The sequence below is a fragment of the Podarcis vaucheri genome, assembly GCF_965113315.1.
Source record: "Podarcis vaucheri genome assembly, chromosome: 13".
NCBI classification, from domain to species: Eukaryota; Metazoa; Chordata; class Lepidosauria; order Squamata; family Lacertidae; genus Podarcis; species Podarcis vaucheri.
The window spans coordinates 17027500-17046208 of record NC_138751.1 but is presented as its reverse complement, the minus strand read 5'-3'; the positions used below and the strand labels follow the sequence as shown (position 1 = coordinate 17046208).

The window sequence follows — 18709 nt, the reverse complement described above, 5'->3', positions numbered from 1 at the left end:
GATGTGGAAGATGTCCAAGTTCCAATTTGAGCTTAAAACCATTTTTGTTAAAAGCCCCACCTGAAAGCAGCCTTGGGTTGGGGGGAGGGGGAGCAACTGGAGAGGCTACCAATTGAATAAACAGGCCCAAGCGTCCATATATTATTACACATTTTACCACCGTGAATATTGTATATTATGCCTGTGCTCCAGCTGTCCCTATTGACTCACCCCAGTCCCTGGTAAATCATTGTTCCTTTGGGGAGAGGGGAGAAACCTTGTTTACATCTTGTTACTATAGGTGGGTAGAGTTATATGCTGGATAGTTATACAGACTGGGCCCAAAAGCAAGTGAATGGGCAGGGAGGAGGCCTGTTCGGGATATTTTGCCTGTAGGCCCCCCCCCCCAAAAAAACCCTGGAGCCAGCACATGGTTCTGTTTTCTTCCCAGGGTTCTCTGGCAGTTAAATCTTTGGCTGGGCAATGGACACATCTTGTCTCTAGGAAAAGTGGACAAGTGGCCACAGGTAGAAGCAACAGGTGTCTAGGAAAAGGAGACAGGAGGCCTAAGAAGCTTGCAAGTGGGTGGAAGGGGCAGACAGGAAGGGAAGGTTCAAGGAAGGAGGGGGAAATGCCAGAGAAGAGAAACACAAACAGCCAGCAGCTGAGGAAGCTGAAGTTCACATGCTGCTCTTTGGAAACAAGGCAACCTCTGACTCCGTGCTTTCCAAATGCTGGGGTGGAAAGTCTGTGGTTGGCACTTTCCAAGAGAGCTACATGGAGCTGGCGTAACTTAATGGCTGAACTATGGATCAGGAATATTTTTTCTGATCGTAAGAGCTGTTCCACAGTGAAAGAGGCCCCCTCAGGAGGTTGTAGACTCTCCTCCCTTGGGGGTTTTAAGCAGAGGTTGGGTGGCCGTCTGTTATGGACGCTTTACTTGAGATTCCTGCATTGCAGGGGGGTTGTACTAGATGACTCTCTGGGTCTCTTCCAACGCTACAAATTATTTGAATCTATAAGTTGTTCAAATCTTGCACATGCAGGAAGCTCCCTCAGGCAATCCATTCTCTCCCAGCAGCAACCCCTGCTCTGCAATGATGATGGGGGCAGAAATAATAGTGCTGCTGACCTACTTTCCAAGCTCTCTCTATAAGTTTTACAACAAAACAGTATGTAAATGGACTCAGAGTGCTCAAAAATGCTACAAAAATGCCCAATATTCCTAGGGATAGCCTGGCTGCAGCAGGATGCAAAACCACCCACCCCCGTCACAGGCGCCACTGCTTTTAGCATCTGAGTTTTAATATTTTATTTCCTCATGCATACATTTGGCTCTTGACCCACATGTCTGGCCAGGAGGAAGTTGGCCACATTTGGACATTCCCAAACACGCGGCTTCTCCGTTGACAAAGAGATGGCTAGATGAGTCATTTGACCCTTATTCTCCTTCCCATTCTTATGGCCTCTTCCACCCCTTTGCAATGCCCTGAATCCCCATCAGTTTTCTTAGCGTGCCAGTGGGTGCGTGTTATTTCTTCACGGAATGTGTCAGAATGAACACAGTGGAAAAAGAAAGGGAAGGGTTTGTGGCGGCGAGGAGGCCTTTTTGCTCCCTGAAGTAACTCTAGCCGCCAGAGGCCAGGAAGCTGTGTCAGCTCCCTTGCGCAAGATGCCCTCAGTGGCCCCACTGGGGAAGCGGCAGGCAGCCCAGATGCCCTTAAACATTGGCTTGATGCCAAGGCGGAGGTGGTCCTACCATTTGGTAGGCTGAGGAAACAGCTTCAGACATAAGATGCTTGGGAGGGGGTGCGCGCACCAAGCAGCTACAGGATGGTGGGAAGCAGAGGTGTGTGAACCATGTCATCCGCTGCCTTGCAGCTCCAGTCTACCGTATTTTCCGGCGTATAAGACGACCTCCAACTTTTGAGAAGATTTTCCTGAGTTAAAAAGTCGTCTTATACGCCAGAACATACGGTAGTCTGCTGCCCTCAGGTGGGGCAAAGGATACTCTTCCGCCACCAGTGTTGGACTAAAATGAAAGCTGCCCATCTAGTAGTGCTTTTAGGCACAATGGTCCCAGCTCTCTCTCTCTCTCCCCTAGCCCCCTGTTCTGCGAGCCGCCTTTGACAAGGGGAGTTCAGTCCCGCTTTCTGCAGGGTTCAGGCGCATGATGTACCCTCACGTGCAAGGAGCCTTCTCAGGTACTTCCACCAAGCAGGATTGAGTTTTCCACCCTTCATCTGATGCACAGAGACTTCAGTCCTGCTTGCTGCAGGGATAGGATGTGCCATGCCTCTTCCTGCCCCACACCTGGTGTTACATATGACATCTGGTGTGATTTAGGGGAAATTTGGCCTGGCGTCCATGGGCTGAGCTTTCCCACCCTTGCGTTAGGGAGAAAGAGCCAAAACTCATGCTTTTCCCTGCAGTTCTAGTTTTGTGTGTACCCAGATGGAGGGCTGCTTTAAAAAAATAATAGTAATACAGCATTATACTTGCAGTCTCAAGTGGTACAGTCCACTAGACCACCTTAGCAATCTACCATCTCATTTGTTTATGTAAGCATTTCTATCCCACTTTTCAATTCTGAAGAAATGTCAAAGGTGGCTTACAATCAAATCTCAAATAATAGGAGGGGAAACAGGTTATTAAAAAAAAGAGATATACAGTAAAAGCAGCCAGATGAAGTAGTGACAAAAAAGAGGACACGAAAGTTAAAAACAATAGGCATCACTAAAGACTCAACATTTCTGTTTACTAAAAGCCTGGGTGAATTTGGAAAGCCAGTGAACATCATTGAAGAGCAGCGACATGTTTTGCAAGACCACGCATCTCTCGTTTTCAAACCAGTTTGGAACAAACTGAAGATGCTGGATAGCCTTCAAGGGTAGCCCCACGTTACACACTGCAGTAGTCTATAAAGTGGTTGTCTGCTGAACATCTTAAGCCTGCCTCTGTAATCCTGGTAACAGCCCTGCACAGTGGGGCAGTATTAATTAGCCTCATATTGGTTGTGCAAGGTAGGAAGGTCTCAGATTTTAGCCCCAAACTCTCAAGGTAGCTTTCAACAACTCGATGCACCGCCCCAAACAATATGGAGAGATGAATATTAACCTATCTTACAGGGCTGTTGTAACAATACAATGGATTAGTGCAACAGGCTTTAAACACAGGCAAAATAAATGCAAAGTGGGGTTATTTTTTAGTAAGCACTTAATACCACTAGACCTGTAGAAACATTTTTTGGTTTTAAAAAAATCCCCATTTCAGTGCTTGACTGAGCAAGCCTTCCCACACATGGTAAGTTTTTGTTCCTTTTTTAAAGTCACTGTCTACAACACTGCAGCCCCCTCCTTGCCCCCCCCCATTAGCCCTGATTCAGTTTACCTGCAACCCAACCAGCTGCCCCACTCCTGATGGCTCCAACTTTAACCAAAAACCACCCCCAACCCCTGCTCCTGTGCCTTTTAAAACAGCTGTAAGCAGGTGGCACAACTTTTCTCCAAGCTGAGAACAGATTCACCTGTCGGTTGCTGCAGATCAACTTGCTGTTAAAGAGACAGGAACAAACCAAAGCCAGTTCCTTTGGGCTCAGTTGGCAACCCTACACCTGCCCCACAAGCCAAAGTTGAGCTGCAGTACGTACACCAGCCAAGGCAGAGAAAGCAAGCAGCTTTGAAGATCCACTTCATTTCGACGGCAGGCTCCATGCTGTTGCTTCATCCAGTCCTCTGCGGCCGACTTGCATGGAGACTGCACTGCTGCAAAGTCTGGCATCTCATTTCCTATTATTGCCACACCGGTATCCGTTCCCCCCTCAGTTTCAGCATGAATCTCTGATTTGCGCCACCTACAAACCACACCCAACTTTAAATGCTAGACAATGTTAAATTAACAGAGTAGGGCTGCCTCTTTTCATAGAATCATAGAGTTGGAAGAGACCACAAGGGCCATCGAGTCCAACCCCCTGCCAAGCAGGAAACACCATCAGAGTACTCCTGACATATGGATGTCAAGCCTCTGCTTAAAGACCTCCAAAGTAGGAGACTCCACCACACTCCTTGGCAGCAAATTCCACTGTCGAACAGCTCTTACTGTCAGGAAGTTCTTCCTAATGTTTAGGTGGAATCTTCTTTCTTGTAATTTGGATCCATTGCTCCGTGTCCGCTTCTCTGGAGCAGCAGAAAACAACCTTTCTCCCTCCTCTATGTGACATCCTTTTATATATTTGAACATGGCTATCATATCACCCCTTAACCTCCTCTTCTCCAGGCTTTTCCCAGAGGCTTTCTTCCATTCCATTTCCGTTGCATGGGACAGACAAAACCTAACAAGGTTTTTGTCGCCACTGAATGTCCAATGTTCAGCAAAAGTATATCCCTGCATATCAGGTGCTGGGGGCAAACACAGGGTCGTCGTCACTTTCAGGATGTGCTTCCTAGAGGGCGACCCATCAATACACCCAGAAAACTGTACTAGGGATGCTTTCCAGTGTGTTCCAGTAAGACATCTTAAAGGAAGGGGGGCTAACCTGTGGTTCTGGACTCCCAAATCCCATCAGCCCCAGCCAGCATGACAAAACCACCAGGAATGATGGGGCAGTCTAATATCCAGAGCACTAGATTCCCCATATCTGGCCTGATGACTGCTGTATTGAGGAAATGTGGACTTCAGACTACCAAACCTCTATTTTGGTCTGTACATCAGTGGCTTGTTTCTCACCGCCAGAACATTAACCCATTATCCATCCGTCTGAGCCTGCTAGTGGGATGTTTTCATCTTTTAAAGATAAGAACCCATAATAAATATATTGTGGGAATTCTAGCTTCCGAGGAAGTAATGCGGCTATTTACTTGAGTGTGGGACAGTTGTGCTGGATTGCCAACTTACAAGATCTTAAATGAGCTCTGATCTACTGGATAACCGACTGGACCAGCATCACAGAAACTAAAGGCACCCCCTTTCCTAGCACCCTCTTTGAAAATGAGGTTTCTTCCTTATGAACAGGAACAGCCCAAAGCATTTTGTCGCCTCAGGCGGAGCAGAAATCTCTCCACACCCCCCCCCCCAAGTCAAGTTGCGTAGTTTCCAAAGCTGGTGAAATTATTTTCTGTGCTTGTGGCAGGAAATCTTGTGATCACCTCTCCCCGAAAATAAAAAATACTGTAATAATTAATTAACTTGCTGCCCTTTCAGAACACCAATATATCTTTATGTGGCCAATATCTAGAAGTTGTTTTTATTTTGCTGTTGGCTTTAATTTCTGCAATTGTCCATTTTAAAAAATCTGTGCATGTACCAAAAATACCTGTCTTGTTTTAAGGGCTCTGGACTAGTGTGTATTACAAAGGGAAACCACCATCTGATTTGCCTAAACACTCTACCCTGTAAAACCTAAGAGGAATGAGTGTAGATGAAAGGGGGAGGGGCACACTTAAAAGCATAGCCTTCTCATGAGGTTCGTAGCAAGGAGTGGGGTAGTATAAAGGAGCTGAAGAGCAATGAATAAAATTTGAGTCATGAGTAAGTTTGGGTAAAAAAAGGCCCCCTTTAAGTCAATCCCTACAGATGAAAATAGTAATGGACACAAAGTAAACCACAATTTCTCCACCAAATATTGTGCAAGATGGTAGAACAGTGAACTATGTCACTGAATGGCAACTAGTTTTACCCTCTCTATCTCCCCCCAAATCTTCTATTTGCTTGTGTATGACATTCTCTCCTCCCCATCACTTAAGATGCTACTGGAGGCATTGAGGAGAAGACAAGAACTGGCAACTAGAAGGCTGCATGCCAATCCCTAACCTATTCCCAGCACACAGGAATCATCAGCAGGGAAACAGTAACCAACCCAGCCAATTTAAGGTTGATTCTTTTTATTTCTCGCAAAATGCGAAGCAACCTCAGAATGAGACGGCAAATCAAACCTCTCCCTTTCCCTCTGCAAACACACGCACACAAACACACACACGCCTCTCCTCCCCTGGCCCCCACCCCCTAAAGTCCGGCAAGTTCTTTCAGTCCGCCGCTGTGTTGAGTTGCATCTCTTGTGCTCTGTGGGGCAGGAGGCGGGTTCCGATCACGTGTAGAGGTCAAAATCAATGCGCTTGGAATTGTAGAACTGGCCCTCGGAATTCTCCACCTTCCGGCAGTAAACCCCATCGGGGAAATAGCCTTGGGATACCCAGTCCTGGAGGGATACAGAAGAGGAAAGTGTTGAAGGAGAAAGGGAACTGCTGAGAGAAAGAAGAGGTGGAGCTGGCAAACTGGTTGGGGCCAGGGGGTGAAGTGAACAAACAAGCACTGGGGGGGGGGGATTATCAACATAACCAGCAAATTCAAACACGACTGACGTTAGCATATCAAGGGGACCAACAAAATCTGGACACATGGAGAGCCAAAACAAAAAAAAAGTTGGTGCACCTAATGGACGTGGGGGTCCTACAAACCAAAATGCGTTAGGTGGTTTTCACTCAAAAACAGGCATGGAAATGAAGGTTTTGAAAGGCTAAAAACTTGGCTTTAAAGATGAAACCGGAGATTCTTCAGAACCCGAATACTGCACCCAATGCCCAGTTTTGTAACTGAGATATTGCACAACACACATTGCTGGCAATATTTTCGGAGAAAATGAATGGTGGTGTGCAAGAATAGTCCAGATTTTGCACTTCTAGGCTGCCTACTCAGAGGTATTATCTTAAACAATCGCCAACACAGTAAATAAACAGTTCACTCGTAATATATCAGTGGTGAAATGCTCATTTCTTCTCTTTCCAAAATAGATTTTATCTTGAACAATTGCAAACGCAGTAATAAGCAGTCCACTTGTGATATACCAGTGGTTCAGTGCTTGGACACCGTTCCAGTAATCAGACATTTTGTTGATTAGTCATCAAGCTTTGTAGTAAATAATATATAAGACAGTACGTAAATGACTTAAAGTAGGGATATATCTGTCCCCATCTGCATATTTCCATCAGGAGGAGCATAGAAAGAGGAGGTTTAACAAACTGAAGGACATCTTTCAGAACAAAGAATTGCAGTAGTAAATGTAACCAAAATGATCTTTGTGGCAACTGATTACATTAGTGTTAAAAAATCCTTGATGCAGCTTGACAGCTGCCACTACAAATTGAAACAACTTCTCTAGCAACATGATTTCCTTGCTTAAGTGGAGTTCATAATCCCAGTGTACGGGAATTATTCTTCACTATCTTTGCATATACGATACTTTCATTAAATGTTTGCATTATTTTTACATATGGAACTGCTTTTGTTTTTACACTTTTCTTGTTTTACAGTTACCAATGTTTTGTTTTTATGATTTATATTTTATTGCTGCAACACACCTGGGACCACATGGTAAAGAGCAGGTAAGAAATCTAACACATTGCTTCTCCAATATGCCCACAGCTGCTCACTCACATCAGCAGGCAAGCCACAGTGATGTGCACTTGCAACCACAGACAAGACTTATACACCCAGGAACAATAAATGGATAGAGGTGGACATGAAGATCAAAGATTTAGGGGAAGAAATGAACATAAAAAAGAAAAGAGGGAGGAAAAAAACAAAGGCTACTGAAAGGATGGAAAAACAAAAAATTATCAACAAAAGGCCACTGGTATAGGTGGAAAGAATAAAGACTGAATGATAAAGACAAGACCTAAGACAAGAGAGAGACATGAAGAAATATCTGAGAGAGAAATAACAGTGGTTTGACTGCCCCACTTTGTCTCTTACCTGCATCTGGGAGCTGCTAAAGGGGCCATAGAGTTCGGACGTGTTTGTGTTCTCCCATTTGTATTCCCACATGACCTCGGAGAGAGCATCGTCGTCGCCCTGCTTTTGCTCCTCACTTCCCACTGCCGGAAGAATGTTGTGTCAGGTTGCCAACTCGAATAATAACCCAACAGCTAAGATCCGAAATACAATCAGGACAGCCGTGTAGTACAACTGTACTACTTCGAACACCAGGATTCTGGGGGACAGGTGGGAGATCCCACATTTCAAAGCTTCCCCACAGAAACACCCTGCATGTTGAAATCTCAAGTATCGGAGAGAATCTTAAGAGCAGAAGCCTTTTCCCAAGAGGGAATACTTTTCTCTGCAGGCAGAAAATGAGCACAACACACCTTCCTCTATTTGCAGCTGTAAATCTAAGCAAGCAGCTGTGCCAGGGGATTATTATTTTTTTTGCAAATTGTGCGTTTTTGGTCTTCCCAAAACAGCAACGCAGTTCCCAACAAAAGGACTCACCCGCTGGTGTCTTCTCCCCCAGTTTCGCTTCATCGATATCCTCAGCAAACATATCGAGCTCCGGTTCGGCTGCAGATGATGCTGCGGGAGGTTGCTCCAGCGCCCGGAGCCTCAGCGCCAGCTTCTCCCGAGTCTCCTGGTAGATCTCATACACGCCTCGCGCCACCATTTGGTCTGCCAGCCCTGAGAGGCGCTCCAGCTGCTCTTTCCGTTCTGGCGACCCGGGCTTCTGGGGCTCTCCTTCCTCGGCTGGCTCTGCCTCCTCTGCCTTGAGACGGCTCCAGGGCCTCCTCTGACGCCCGCTGTTCTTGGGTCCGCCCTTGTCTCCCAGCCTCTGAATGGCCCTGGCCACCGTCTCGCCAGGCAGCACCAAGGCCACCATCCCTTCCAGCAGCGCCTTCTTGTCCAAAGGTGCCCGTCCCACTTCAAGATCCTCTTCCTCGTCTTCATCGGCAGAATCTAGCGGCGGCTTCTTCTGACCAGGACGCTGCTCCTTTATCCTGACCTGGTTGGGAAGCGAAAGGGACAGGAAAGCCGTAAGAGGCAAGTGGCAGACCATTACAAAATGTGGATGAGCTCGGCTTGTTAGAGCATGGTGCTGATGATGCCAAGGTTGCAGGTTCAATCCCCGTGATGGGGCAGCTGCAAATTCCTGGATGGCAGGGGGCTGGATGACATGGTCCTCAGGGTCCCTACTCTACGATCCCAATGTATGGGCTTCAGATCCAGTCAAAGAACTCTAGCAGGTGCCGCAAGCCAGAAATAATATCCTTTTTGTTATTTGCACTCCCTGTTCCTATTAGATATTCCCAAGAATCATATCAACCTTGTTTGATGCAACATTAATTCACTGGTTCCCCAATTTTTGTAGTAAAAAGCCATGGAGGTAAGAGAGCAACATTATTCCCACTTACTAGCTCACTGGGGTTTGGGAGAGCTGCTGTCTCCAAGGCTATCTTGTCTCAGAACTACTCCAAGAGCAGTAAGTCCTTAGGACCATGCAGGAAAGCAGCTGAGTTATGACAATCAACCTGATTTATTTCTGACTACTTATGGTACCCAGATTTGAGTCATGAACCCAGTTCACTCCTGTCCTGGCCGCAGAACTATAGCCCATTCCCCCTACTGCTGTTCCCTCTTGCAGACATTTCAGAATTACTTCCCAGAATCTCTGTATTTATGATTGTACAATGCAAGCACAAAAACTGATGCTTTGCTTCCTGCTACAGTGCAACTGGGGAATAAATCCAGCCCCTCTCTCTACACACTGTAGGAACAGCCAAGGTTATCAGCTCCCTGTTTGCACAGACTGTCTTCTGCTCAGCCCAGACAGGCAACCTTACCCAATCTATGTTGTCCAACCAGTTATCCCGAATCATCGCCTCTTTCTTCAAGAAGTAGTTGCCTTCTGAATCAAAATGGCCTTCTTCCATCTCCTCCTGCAAATTGAATGGAGTGATCCGGACCCCATCTTCATAGTCAATAGTTGCAGATTCCTGCCCTACGAGGGTAAATAAGAAAAGGGGGGGGGGTTCAAATCAAGATGGAACAGCCTCTCATAATACTAGAATAAAATGACTGTTAACTTTAATAAATCACTAGAGCAGGGCTGATACGAAACCGTAAGAACATCCTATACCCTTTTAAAATGTGGCTCTTTTCAGGAGGGGCGGTGTTACTGGGTTGCCGTTTTTGTTCTCATTATATATGTTGCAATCTTTTCTGTGAACCGCCCAGAGACCTCTGGGTATAGGGTGGTATATAAACTTAATTAACACCAACACTGAAGAAGTGTGCATGCACATGAAAACATATACCAAGAACAAACTTAGCTGGTCTCTAAGGTGCTACTGGACAATTTTTTAATTTTTAAAAATATATTTCAACACCAACACGTACATATATAGAGGCAGTATTCCCCATTTTAGCTCAGCACTCTGACATGGCTTCAGGGGGCTCAGAGGTGTGAGGCTGAAGCATTATGAGTGTCTCAACCACCCACCACTAAAACAACTCCCAGTTTTTACCTTGGGCTCTGGAAAGGAGGGCTGGGGATGACCAGTGGGGGATGGCCAAGATACTCCAGCCACTCCAATGGCCAGCCCCCCAATGAGCCCCTATTTCCCTATACAAGCTCCAAACATATGGAGCTGAATTGTGGAGTATTCATCTTCCACAGAGGAATCGGGGAGCACTGATCTTCCATAGAGGTGTAGTTATGAGATCAGGGGCTACAATCCTATGCACACTTACCTGGGAGTAAGTGGGCTTACTTCTGAACAAAACATGCATGAGGTCCTGACAACCCAAAATATTGTCTTCGCTACCAAGACCTTCCAAAATTTGTGAATACCTAAACACAACCTACTTTAAAAGGATGCTGTAAGGCTTAATGAAATAATGTATACAAAGGGCCTTGAACACACACAGCCCAATCCCACGCATATCTACTCAGAATTAAATCCTATTAAATTCAGTGGGATTTACTCCCAGGTGTCCCTGGATTGCAGCCTTAGTTTTCATACAGATTTCCCCCCTTAAGTACTGAAATAGATATTCAATGGCTCCATTTCCTTTAGGTCTGCCACATCCATACCACTGCAATTCCAAGCAAAAGTAGCCTCTCTTATCTTTATAAGGACTAGTGGCTGTCTTGCTGTTTTTTGGGGTTTCAGAAAGTAGAAATATCACAGAATACAGAATCTCATTATCCAAATATGTACACGTACCATGGTTCCAGTTCCATACTTACCTTCTACATCATCTGATGCAAGGATGTCATATTTGCTGCCTCGCCCTTCCTCCTCGTCATCCTCCTCATCACTGTCCAATGAGTGCTTGCCCTTAAAGCGGCTGCCTGGTCCCCCAACTGCAGGTTCCACCAGCTGTTAAAGGGGGTTGGTGTTGGTAAAGAAGGTAGAAATCATCCATTCAGAAGCTGAAGAAACTGCCTGTATTCCCCAGCATCACTAGTTTAGAGGGGTTTTTTTTCCAAATCAGAAGCTTATCCTTCTTTTAAGCTCCCCTAAATCTTCAGGATAAGCCATTTTGCATTCTCAAGTCAAGCTCCCAGATTTTATATGCTTTAAACGCACATTCACTTTATCCCCTGAATATGAAGATATTGGAGAATAGCCCCTTTCGCTCACCTTCTTTTTTGGCAAGTTCATTTCCTCCTCATCCTCATCGCCTTGGTCCTCAAAGGTCACCTTGCGTTTTGACATTATGGCTCTACAAAAAGCAAACCAGATTCAAAAGATGAGCAGAGGGGATGCAAGACACCCAAGAGAGCTATCTGTGGGCAACACAGGAGAGGGGCTTGGCTGTTCTGATGGGTTTGGTTAACCAGAATTTGCATAATGCTGCTTCCACTGCTGATGAGGCCCTTATCTCTACCATGCAGGTCTCAGGGGAAGGGGCCTTATCTCCACCATGCAGGTCTCTGGGGAAGGTTTGTAAACAAAGTAACTGTTGACTCTGTCTTTGTTGCATATACTGGTACAGAGATGTGTTTTATACACATCGTTTTACCCTCTGCAAAAGCAAATCCTATCACAATACATCTCAACCTGTTACATAAACTCAATGAACAAAAGAGCCCCGCAAAAAGATAGCAAATAAAACCTCCTTGCATATTCTGTCACAATGCTTTGATTTAGAAATAGCTGCACTAAGAAACCCCAAATTTCTTAGTAAGAATGGCACATTTAAGTTTTGTATACATAATTTACTCAGCTTCCAAAAGGATTTTTTTTCACATAGCTCAGGGTTTATTTGGGGGACACAAAAAGGGATGTGTGTGTGCAAGCTAATAAGCCTCTAAAGAGCAAGGAGTGCAACACCTGAGCTCTGACCACTAATGTTAACAGCAGCCTTGGGAGAAAGGTAAAATGCTCCAATTAGTTGGCAGACTTAATCCCAGGGCTGTGGGTTCGAGCCCCACGTTGGGTGAAAGATTTCTGCATTGCAAGGGACCAGACCAGATGATCCTCGTGGTCCCTTTCCAACTCTTCTATAATTCTTCTTCTTCCTCCTCTGTACTTTGGCTGCTGAAAATAATCCAAACGTAGTCAAGCTTCGCTGCTCTTCATCATCTCCAGAGGACTAAAACGGAAATGAACTCCAGGCAAAATGTGGGTGGTTTTTTATTATTATTATTATTATTATTATTATTATTGAAAAGAAACCCCGACACCAATTACGTTCCTAAATTAACCACGCTAACTAATTGAGGGAGAGGCCTCCCAAACTCCAAAGAAGCCTTTCGCACGGCTCGGAGGCCGCCCCGCGCTTTGCAGGTGTGAGCAAGGAGGGGGGGTCATTGACCTGGGAGCGCACCTGGGCAGGTACGCCGCCGCCCGCCGCCCCCCGCAGCCAGACGTTCAGGCGGGGCGGGAGCCATTAGAATGTGCGCCTTACGTCACTCGCATCCCCCCCCCCGCGCGACGGAATGCGACTCCCACCTGAGTCCTCACGCAGCCGCCGCTGCCCCAACTCTCAAACCACCGCGGCGAGGCAATCAACATCCGGGTCCCGCCGCGCCATTCGACGACGACGTGACGCTAAGCAGGCAGCGGCGCACGCGCTCCGGAAGTGACAGCAAAGTATTGGCAAGCGTAGGCTTCGTTCGCGCAGACTAGCACGAAGAGTGTGGGCAAAGGCTGCGCGCGCGGCGGGGGACGGGGGGCGTATTTCCTAATTTTGGACCTCCTCCTCGGGCGGAAGTTGTATATCATTCCAAGCCTCTTGCAGCCCACAGGAATTATGCAATTTATTCTTCAGCTCCAGTGTACCTTTGGTTGCCTGGGTGTAAAGCCACGCACACTGGACTTCCTCCTGTATAGGACTTCGACCTTAGGAATGAGTAGTTCTTTAAAGTGGTGTGGTTTTAATGGCGGAAATACTGTAGGTGAAATTAAAAGGGAACCAAACACATTCCTGAAGCCGGTCAAGCAACAACCCTCAGCCATAATGGTTAAACTGAAACCTCCATGGTTCAAGGCATTGTATCCCTGAATAACAGCTGCAGGAGATACAAGCATCTCCTTGGCCCTTTCAAATCACAGGGCGGATGAACCTTTTGTTTAAGCCTGATGCAGAAGGTATATATATATATGTATGTATACCCGGAGGTCTCAGGGCGGTTCACAGAACAAAATCAAAATATAAAACCATGAAATAAATAATCAAAATAAAAACAACAACCCAATAACACCCCCCCCCAAAAAGCAACTCCACATATTATTATTATTTATTGGCTTTATGTCCCACCAGACACAGCATGCAGAGATTCCCATGTTTAGTTAAGGCAGAGGCTGCCGTTGCCTGCAAGGATCTGTGGATTAGGGTACTAATCCAGCCTTTAAGATGTCTTTAGCCTTATTAGTTTGTTGCAGTGAGAGAGTCTTGCGGCACCAACAAATTTACCATGCCACAAGCAGTAGTTTGTTTCATAATACTGTAGACAAAGCGGGCTTATGCCACAATACAATTGTTGGATTGGGCTACAATTTACTGTACTTCTAGGCCAACTTTCATTCAAACTGATGTCAGGGTTGTGTGCAATAAACATAAAAAATATTTATTCCAAATAACAACAGCAACAACTTCATATGAACAATAAACTGAGGGGAAGAAGAACTATAAAATGATAAGGGAGACTGGGGCAACAAACCAATATCTGAGTAAAGGAATATCTGAGCAAAGAAAATATCTGAGCAAAGAAAAATGCCTTGGCCTGGCACCGATAATTATATTTTCTGCATTGAAAAGTCAGGGTACCATGACGGTAAAAATCTTCTCTGTTCGATACATAATGTACTTCCACTAGAAAGAACACTTGAAAAAGGGCCCCACTCAAAGATCTTAGGGCATGGACAGGCCAGCAGAGCCGTCTTTCCCATTGGGCTTAGTGGTGCGTTGCACCAGGGCGTCAGCCTCTCAGGGACACCCCAGCGAGTAGGGGAGCTGCGTGGCTTTGCCGGCAGCCTCCCCTTTCCCTGCACGCTCACCAGCTGCGCCCACCAACTATATGGCTGGCGGGTGTGCAGCTTCCTTCCCAAGCCTCCGCAGGAGGAGAGTGACCCCTTGCAGAGGCTTGGGAAACCGGGGGGGGGGGGCAGAGGGATCTTTGCACCACAGCGCAGGATATGCTTAAGACAGCCCTGCAGGCCAGGGTGGTATACAGACTTACTCCCAGCTATTCCAAGCTGCTGGGATAGCTCAGTTGGCAGAGCATGAGACTCTTAATCTCAGGGTTGATATTGGGACAAAGGATTCCTGCACTGCAGAGGTTGGACTAGATGACCCTCATAGTCCCCAGACACAGGCATTAGAAAATACCTGTAAATATAACATGACAGTGTTGCCCTTCCTCTTAAAACAAAACAAAGGGAACCACCATCAAGGAAAGCCACAACTTTTCCTGAGCTGCCTTTCCTCAGAAAAGTGGAGGCACATTCACCCCCAACAAGTCAAATGAGACTGTAAAGATCCCTTGTCAGGGAGCATCCAGCTGCTCAAGTCTTTGGGGAATTATTGACCCAACAATTATATACTCTTGTAGCCCTTCCACTTGGCTTATTATATAGAGAGTTGATGCTGGGCCTCTCACAGATAAATGACAGGCTAAAAGGCAACGGATCCATTTCCAAGGAAAAATTTTAAAACAGAGTCCAAGAGCAAGCAGAGAGAGAATACAACTTGCTAATCAAAAGCCTAATGAAGAAAGAAAAAATATTTGTAATACATCTAAAGACTGCAAGAGATTAAAATTGCTGGTTTTCCCCAGCAGTGCCATTACTGACAATACCCGATCCCTAGAAACCACATATTTTCTTAACTAATGATGGACCAGTAAGTATAAGATACTCCAGGGTGGGTGCATGGGGGGTGGGACAGGCAAGCTCAGAAAAGGGGGCACTTTATGGGGAACTGTAGTATGTGGACCGAGAACTCCCAGAAGTGCAAGCTGGATTTAGAAGAGGCAGAGGAACCAGAGACCAAATTGCAAACATGCGCTGGATTATGGAGAAAGCTAGAGAGTTCCAGAAAGACATCTACTTCTGCTTCATTGACTATGCAAAAGCCTTTGACTGTGTTGACCACAGCAAACTATGGCAAGTTCTTAAAGAAATGGGAGTGCCTGATCACCTCATCTGTCTCCTGAGAAATCTCTATGTGGGACAAGAAGCTACAGTTAGAACTGGATATGGAACAACTGATTGGTTCCAAATTGGGAAAGGAGTACGGCAAGGCTGTATATTGTCTCCCTGCTTATTTAACTTATATGCAGAATTCATCATGCGAAAGGCTGGGCTGGATGAATCCCAAGCCGGAATTAAGATTGCCGGAAGAAATATCAACAACCTCAGATATGCAGATGACACAACCTTGATGGCAGAAAGTGAAGAGGAATTAAAGAACCTTTTAATGAGGGTGAAAGAGGAGAGCCCAAAATATGGTCTGAAGCTCAACATCAAAAAAACGAAGATCATGGCCACTGGGCCCATCACCTCCTGGCAAATAGAAGGGGAAGAAATGGAGGCAGTGAGAGATTTTACTTTCTTGGGCTCCATGATCAGTGCAGATGGTGACAGCAGCCACGAAATTAAAAGACGCCTGCTCCTTGGGAGAAAGGCGATGGCAAACCTAGACAACATCTTAAAAAGCAGAGACATCACCTTGCCAACAAAGGTCCGTATAGTAAAAGCCATGGTTTTCCCAGTAGTGATGTATGGAAGTGAGAGCTGGACCATAAAGAAGGCTGATTGCCGAAGAATTGATGCTTTTGAATTATGGTGCTGGAGGAGACTCTTGAGAGTCCCATGGACTGCAAGAAGATCAAACCTCTCCATTCTGAAGGAAATCAGCCCTGAGCGCTCACTGGAAGGACAGATCGTGAAGCTGAGGCTCCAATACTTTGGCCACCTCATGAGAAGAGAAGACTCCCTGGAAAAGACCCTGATGTTGGGAAAGATGGAGGGCACAAGGAGAAGGGGACGACAGAGAATGAGATGGTTGGATGGTGTTCTTGAAGCTACCAGCATGAGTTTGATCAAACTGCGGGAGGCAGTGGAGGACAGAAGTGCCTGGCGTGCTCTGGTCCATGGGGTCACGAAGAGTCGGACACGACTAAACGACTAAACAACAACAGCAACTAGAACTTAGATCCCAACGATTGTGATTCGTGCATTGCAGGGGGTTGGACTAGATGACCCTCCGCCCCTTCCAGCAGTTCTATTATTCTACCCTCCATTCCTCACAGCTATTTGTTCCTGAAGCGAATCCATTCTAAGACAACTCTCTTTAGGACCAGCGAGAACTTTCCTTCGAGGTTAAGTTTCAGTAATTGGTTGTGGGTTCCTTACTTCCTCTTTCTAGTTGCTTGTTCTTCTTGATCTTGGGAGAGAAATTGTGGGTGGGGAAAGCAAGGGACCACGATCAAAGGGGAGGCAAGCTTCTCCCATAGCTACCTTCTCTTCCTGGTTCAAGTGACTTGTGAATCGCCAGGTGAGCTCTAGTCCCGCCCCTTCACCTGGGAAATGTTTTCTCTTGAAGAGTGGAAGGAGGAGAAACTGCCATGAAGGAAAACCAAAAGGGGGAACTCAGACGTATCTGACTGACACCAAAGGTAAGGGCATTCAGGGGTATTTGTTTCCCTTTTTTTACAATATACTCATGTTTGCTTGGGACACTTGCTATAGTTACATTTATTTCAAGACAAACTGGTAAAGTTATTGCTCCTTCCCTCTCACTCCAGTTCTTCTCCAGTTTCCCCCATTTCCCTGTATTTTCTTTAATTATGCATAGATTCATCCTCTCCTTTTTTCTTCTGGCACCCTTCATCCTATCGTTTCATTACTTTTCTTCCTTCACCACCTTTTGTCCTCACTCCTTCTAAAACCATTATTTCAATTTCTTTATCTGTTCTCCTGTCCTGTTATGCTTATACAGTATAGCACAATTGGTTTGCTCCTTCATTAAGTTATTTCCACTTTTGTTGCAACATCCTACTCTAGATCCTGTTCAGTTTTCTTAAAAATAAAATAAAAAATCCACCCCAAATTAGAATCTCTCCCAGCTGCATAAACACCACACATTTAAAGCAACCCAATAATCCTGGCAACTGTAGTTTACCCGCAGGGAGCTATACTTCCCAGCACCTTTAACAAACTACATTTCCTAGGATTCTTTTTATTTCGGTGTGTGTGTGTGTGTGTGTGTGTGTGCTTTAAATGTAAGATGTGTACACAGCCAGAGATCTTTCATCTCCCCTTCAAAAGCGTGATCCCTTTTTTCATGTGCTTTGCTTCCTTTTTTCTTATTCCCTTTCAGCCCATCCCTAAGTTATTCCACTCTCCCCCTCATTTCTCTCTCTCTCTCTCCCCCCCCCCCCCAATTCTATATCTGCAGCTCCTTTTCTGGGCCCATTATCACCTGTACTTTCCTGACATGCCCACCTGTTCCATTCACTGCCACCAGTCGTCCATCATTATTTCACCCCTCATTTTATAGGGTTCTGTCCGCCATGAAACTCCACCTCTCCAGTGCTCTCGCATCTTCCCACCTGAGGCATCTCCCAGACCGGCAGGGATTGCTGTACAAGAAGAGCATCCGCACAGCCTCCTACCGGCCATGCTGGTGCGAGCTCTGGGGCAATATCCTCTTCTGCCGAGACCAATCGGGAGATCGGGGTCCTCTCCGGCTCATCATCCTGGAAGGCTGCACCGTGGAGCTGCAGGAGTCTGCATCTGAACCGCACACCTTTGAGATTTCCTACCCCAATGGCGTACCTGGGGCCCGATCCTACAAAATGGCGGCCGAGAGCCAAGAAACCATGGAGGGTTGGGTGCGAGCTCTCAGTACGGCAGGCTTCTGTTACCTCCGAGCTTTGGTGACGGAGCTGGAGGGACAGTTTCAGATGCTGAAGCACCAGCAACCTCCCAAATGTGAAGGACAACCGAGACACTTGGCAAGAGACTTGAAACTCCCCACTACAAAACCGGCGGTGGAAGCTGGTCCCTTCACCATGGGTTTTGTCCAGCTCCACCAGCAATTTGGAGAAGATGTTTTGAGGCTGAGGCGGAAGTGGCAGGAGAAGCAAGGCAAGCAGCCGCCAGAGAATGAGTCCTTGATTGATTTTGAGTAGGGCAATTCAGGCCATACCAAACGTTTGGACCGTGCCTAGTGAGCTTTGGGAAGTCTAGAATCTATGAAGTTTCAGGCAAGAAAGTCACGCAGAGCCAGTATCTGATTCAGTGGCGTAGCGTGGGGGGTGCAGGGGGGGCCGGCCGCACCGGGCGCAACATCTGGGGGTTAGGGTTAGGGGGCGCAAATCCACGGGTTAGGGGGTGCAAATTACTTGCCTTGCCCCGGGTGCTGACAACCCACGCTACGCCACTGATCTGATTAATGCCTTCGAAACATATGTCAGCACATTGACATTGATTTTTACATACTACAAGAG

At 46.3% G+C, this 18709-nt stretch overlaps 3 protein-coding genes across 5 annotated transcripts in view; 1 reads left to right on the top strand and 2 right to left on the bottom strand.

The window, feature by feature from the left end:
- Positions 1-3784, bottom strand: part of LOC309516749 (integrin alpha-X-like) — a 29898-nt gene extending 26114 nt beyond the window's left edge. The window contains exon 1 of one of the 2 annotated variants that reach the window (XM_082195562.1): positions 3629-3784. In XM_082195562.1, the coding sequence (XP_082051688.1) occupies positions 3629-3692 (64 nt within the window). In that variant the 5' untranslated portion in view covers positions 3693-3784. Of the gene's footprint in view, positions 1-210; positions 346-3628 lie in introns of those variants that run through there. The other variant, XM_082195563.1, reaches the window with a different exon arrangement.
- A 2057-nt stretch (positions 3785-5841) lies between these two features.
- CD2BP2 (CD2 cytoplasmic tail binding protein 2) lies at positions 5842-12856 on the bottom strand. Its single transcript, XM_082195716.1, has 7 exons — positions 12705-12856; positions 11391-11472; positions 10994-11126; positions 9585-9742; positions 8242-8746; positions 7726-7847; positions 5842-6172 (listed from the first exon to the last, which is right to left on the bottom strand). Exons 2-7 carry the CDS (start codon positions 11463-11465, stop codon positions 6062-6064), a joined length of 1104 nt encoding a protein of 367 aa, XP_082051842.1. The 5' UTR covers positions 11466-11472; positions 12705-12856; the 3' UTR covers positions 5842-6061.
- Positions 12857-16650: 3794 nt separating this feature from the next.
- On the top strand, positions 16651-18492 carry LOC309516808 (sesquipedalian-1-like). 2 transcript variants are annotated; one of them, XM_082195717.1, is made up of 2 exons: positions 16651-16752; positions 17758-18492. In XM_082195717.1, the coding sequence occupies exon 2, from the start codon at positions 17771-17773 to the stop codon at positions 18389-18391; it is 621 nt and encodes a 206-aa protein (XP_082051843.1). In that variant the 5' UTR covers positions 16651-16752; positions 17758-17770; the 3' UTR covers positions 18392-18492. The 2 variants fall into 2 exon arrangements, with proteins under 2 accessions (XP_082051843.1, XP_082051844.1); XM_082195718.1 differs by lacking the exon at positions 16651-16752 and adding an exon at positions 16868-16873.
- The last annotated feature ends 217 nt before the right edge of the window (positions 18493-18709 follow it).

Coding starts and splice junctions, on each gene's coding strand:
- CD2BP2 (XM_082195716.1), bottom strand. CDS start 11,465: ATGTCAAAACGCAAGGTGACCTTTGAGGACCAAGGCGATGAGGATGAG. Junction 8,747..9,584: donor GGTTGGACAACATAGATTGG/GTAAGGTTGCCT, acceptor CTTCCCAACCAG/GTCAGGATAAAGGAGCAGCG. Junction 7,848..8,241: donor GGGGGAGAAGACACCAGCGG/GTGAGTCCTTTT, acceptor TTCTTCCGGCAG/TGGGAAGTGAGGAGCAAAAG.
- LOC309516808 (XM_082195717.1), top strand. CDS start 17,771: ATGAAACTCCACCTCTCCAGTGCTCTCGCATCTTCCCACCTGAGGCAT.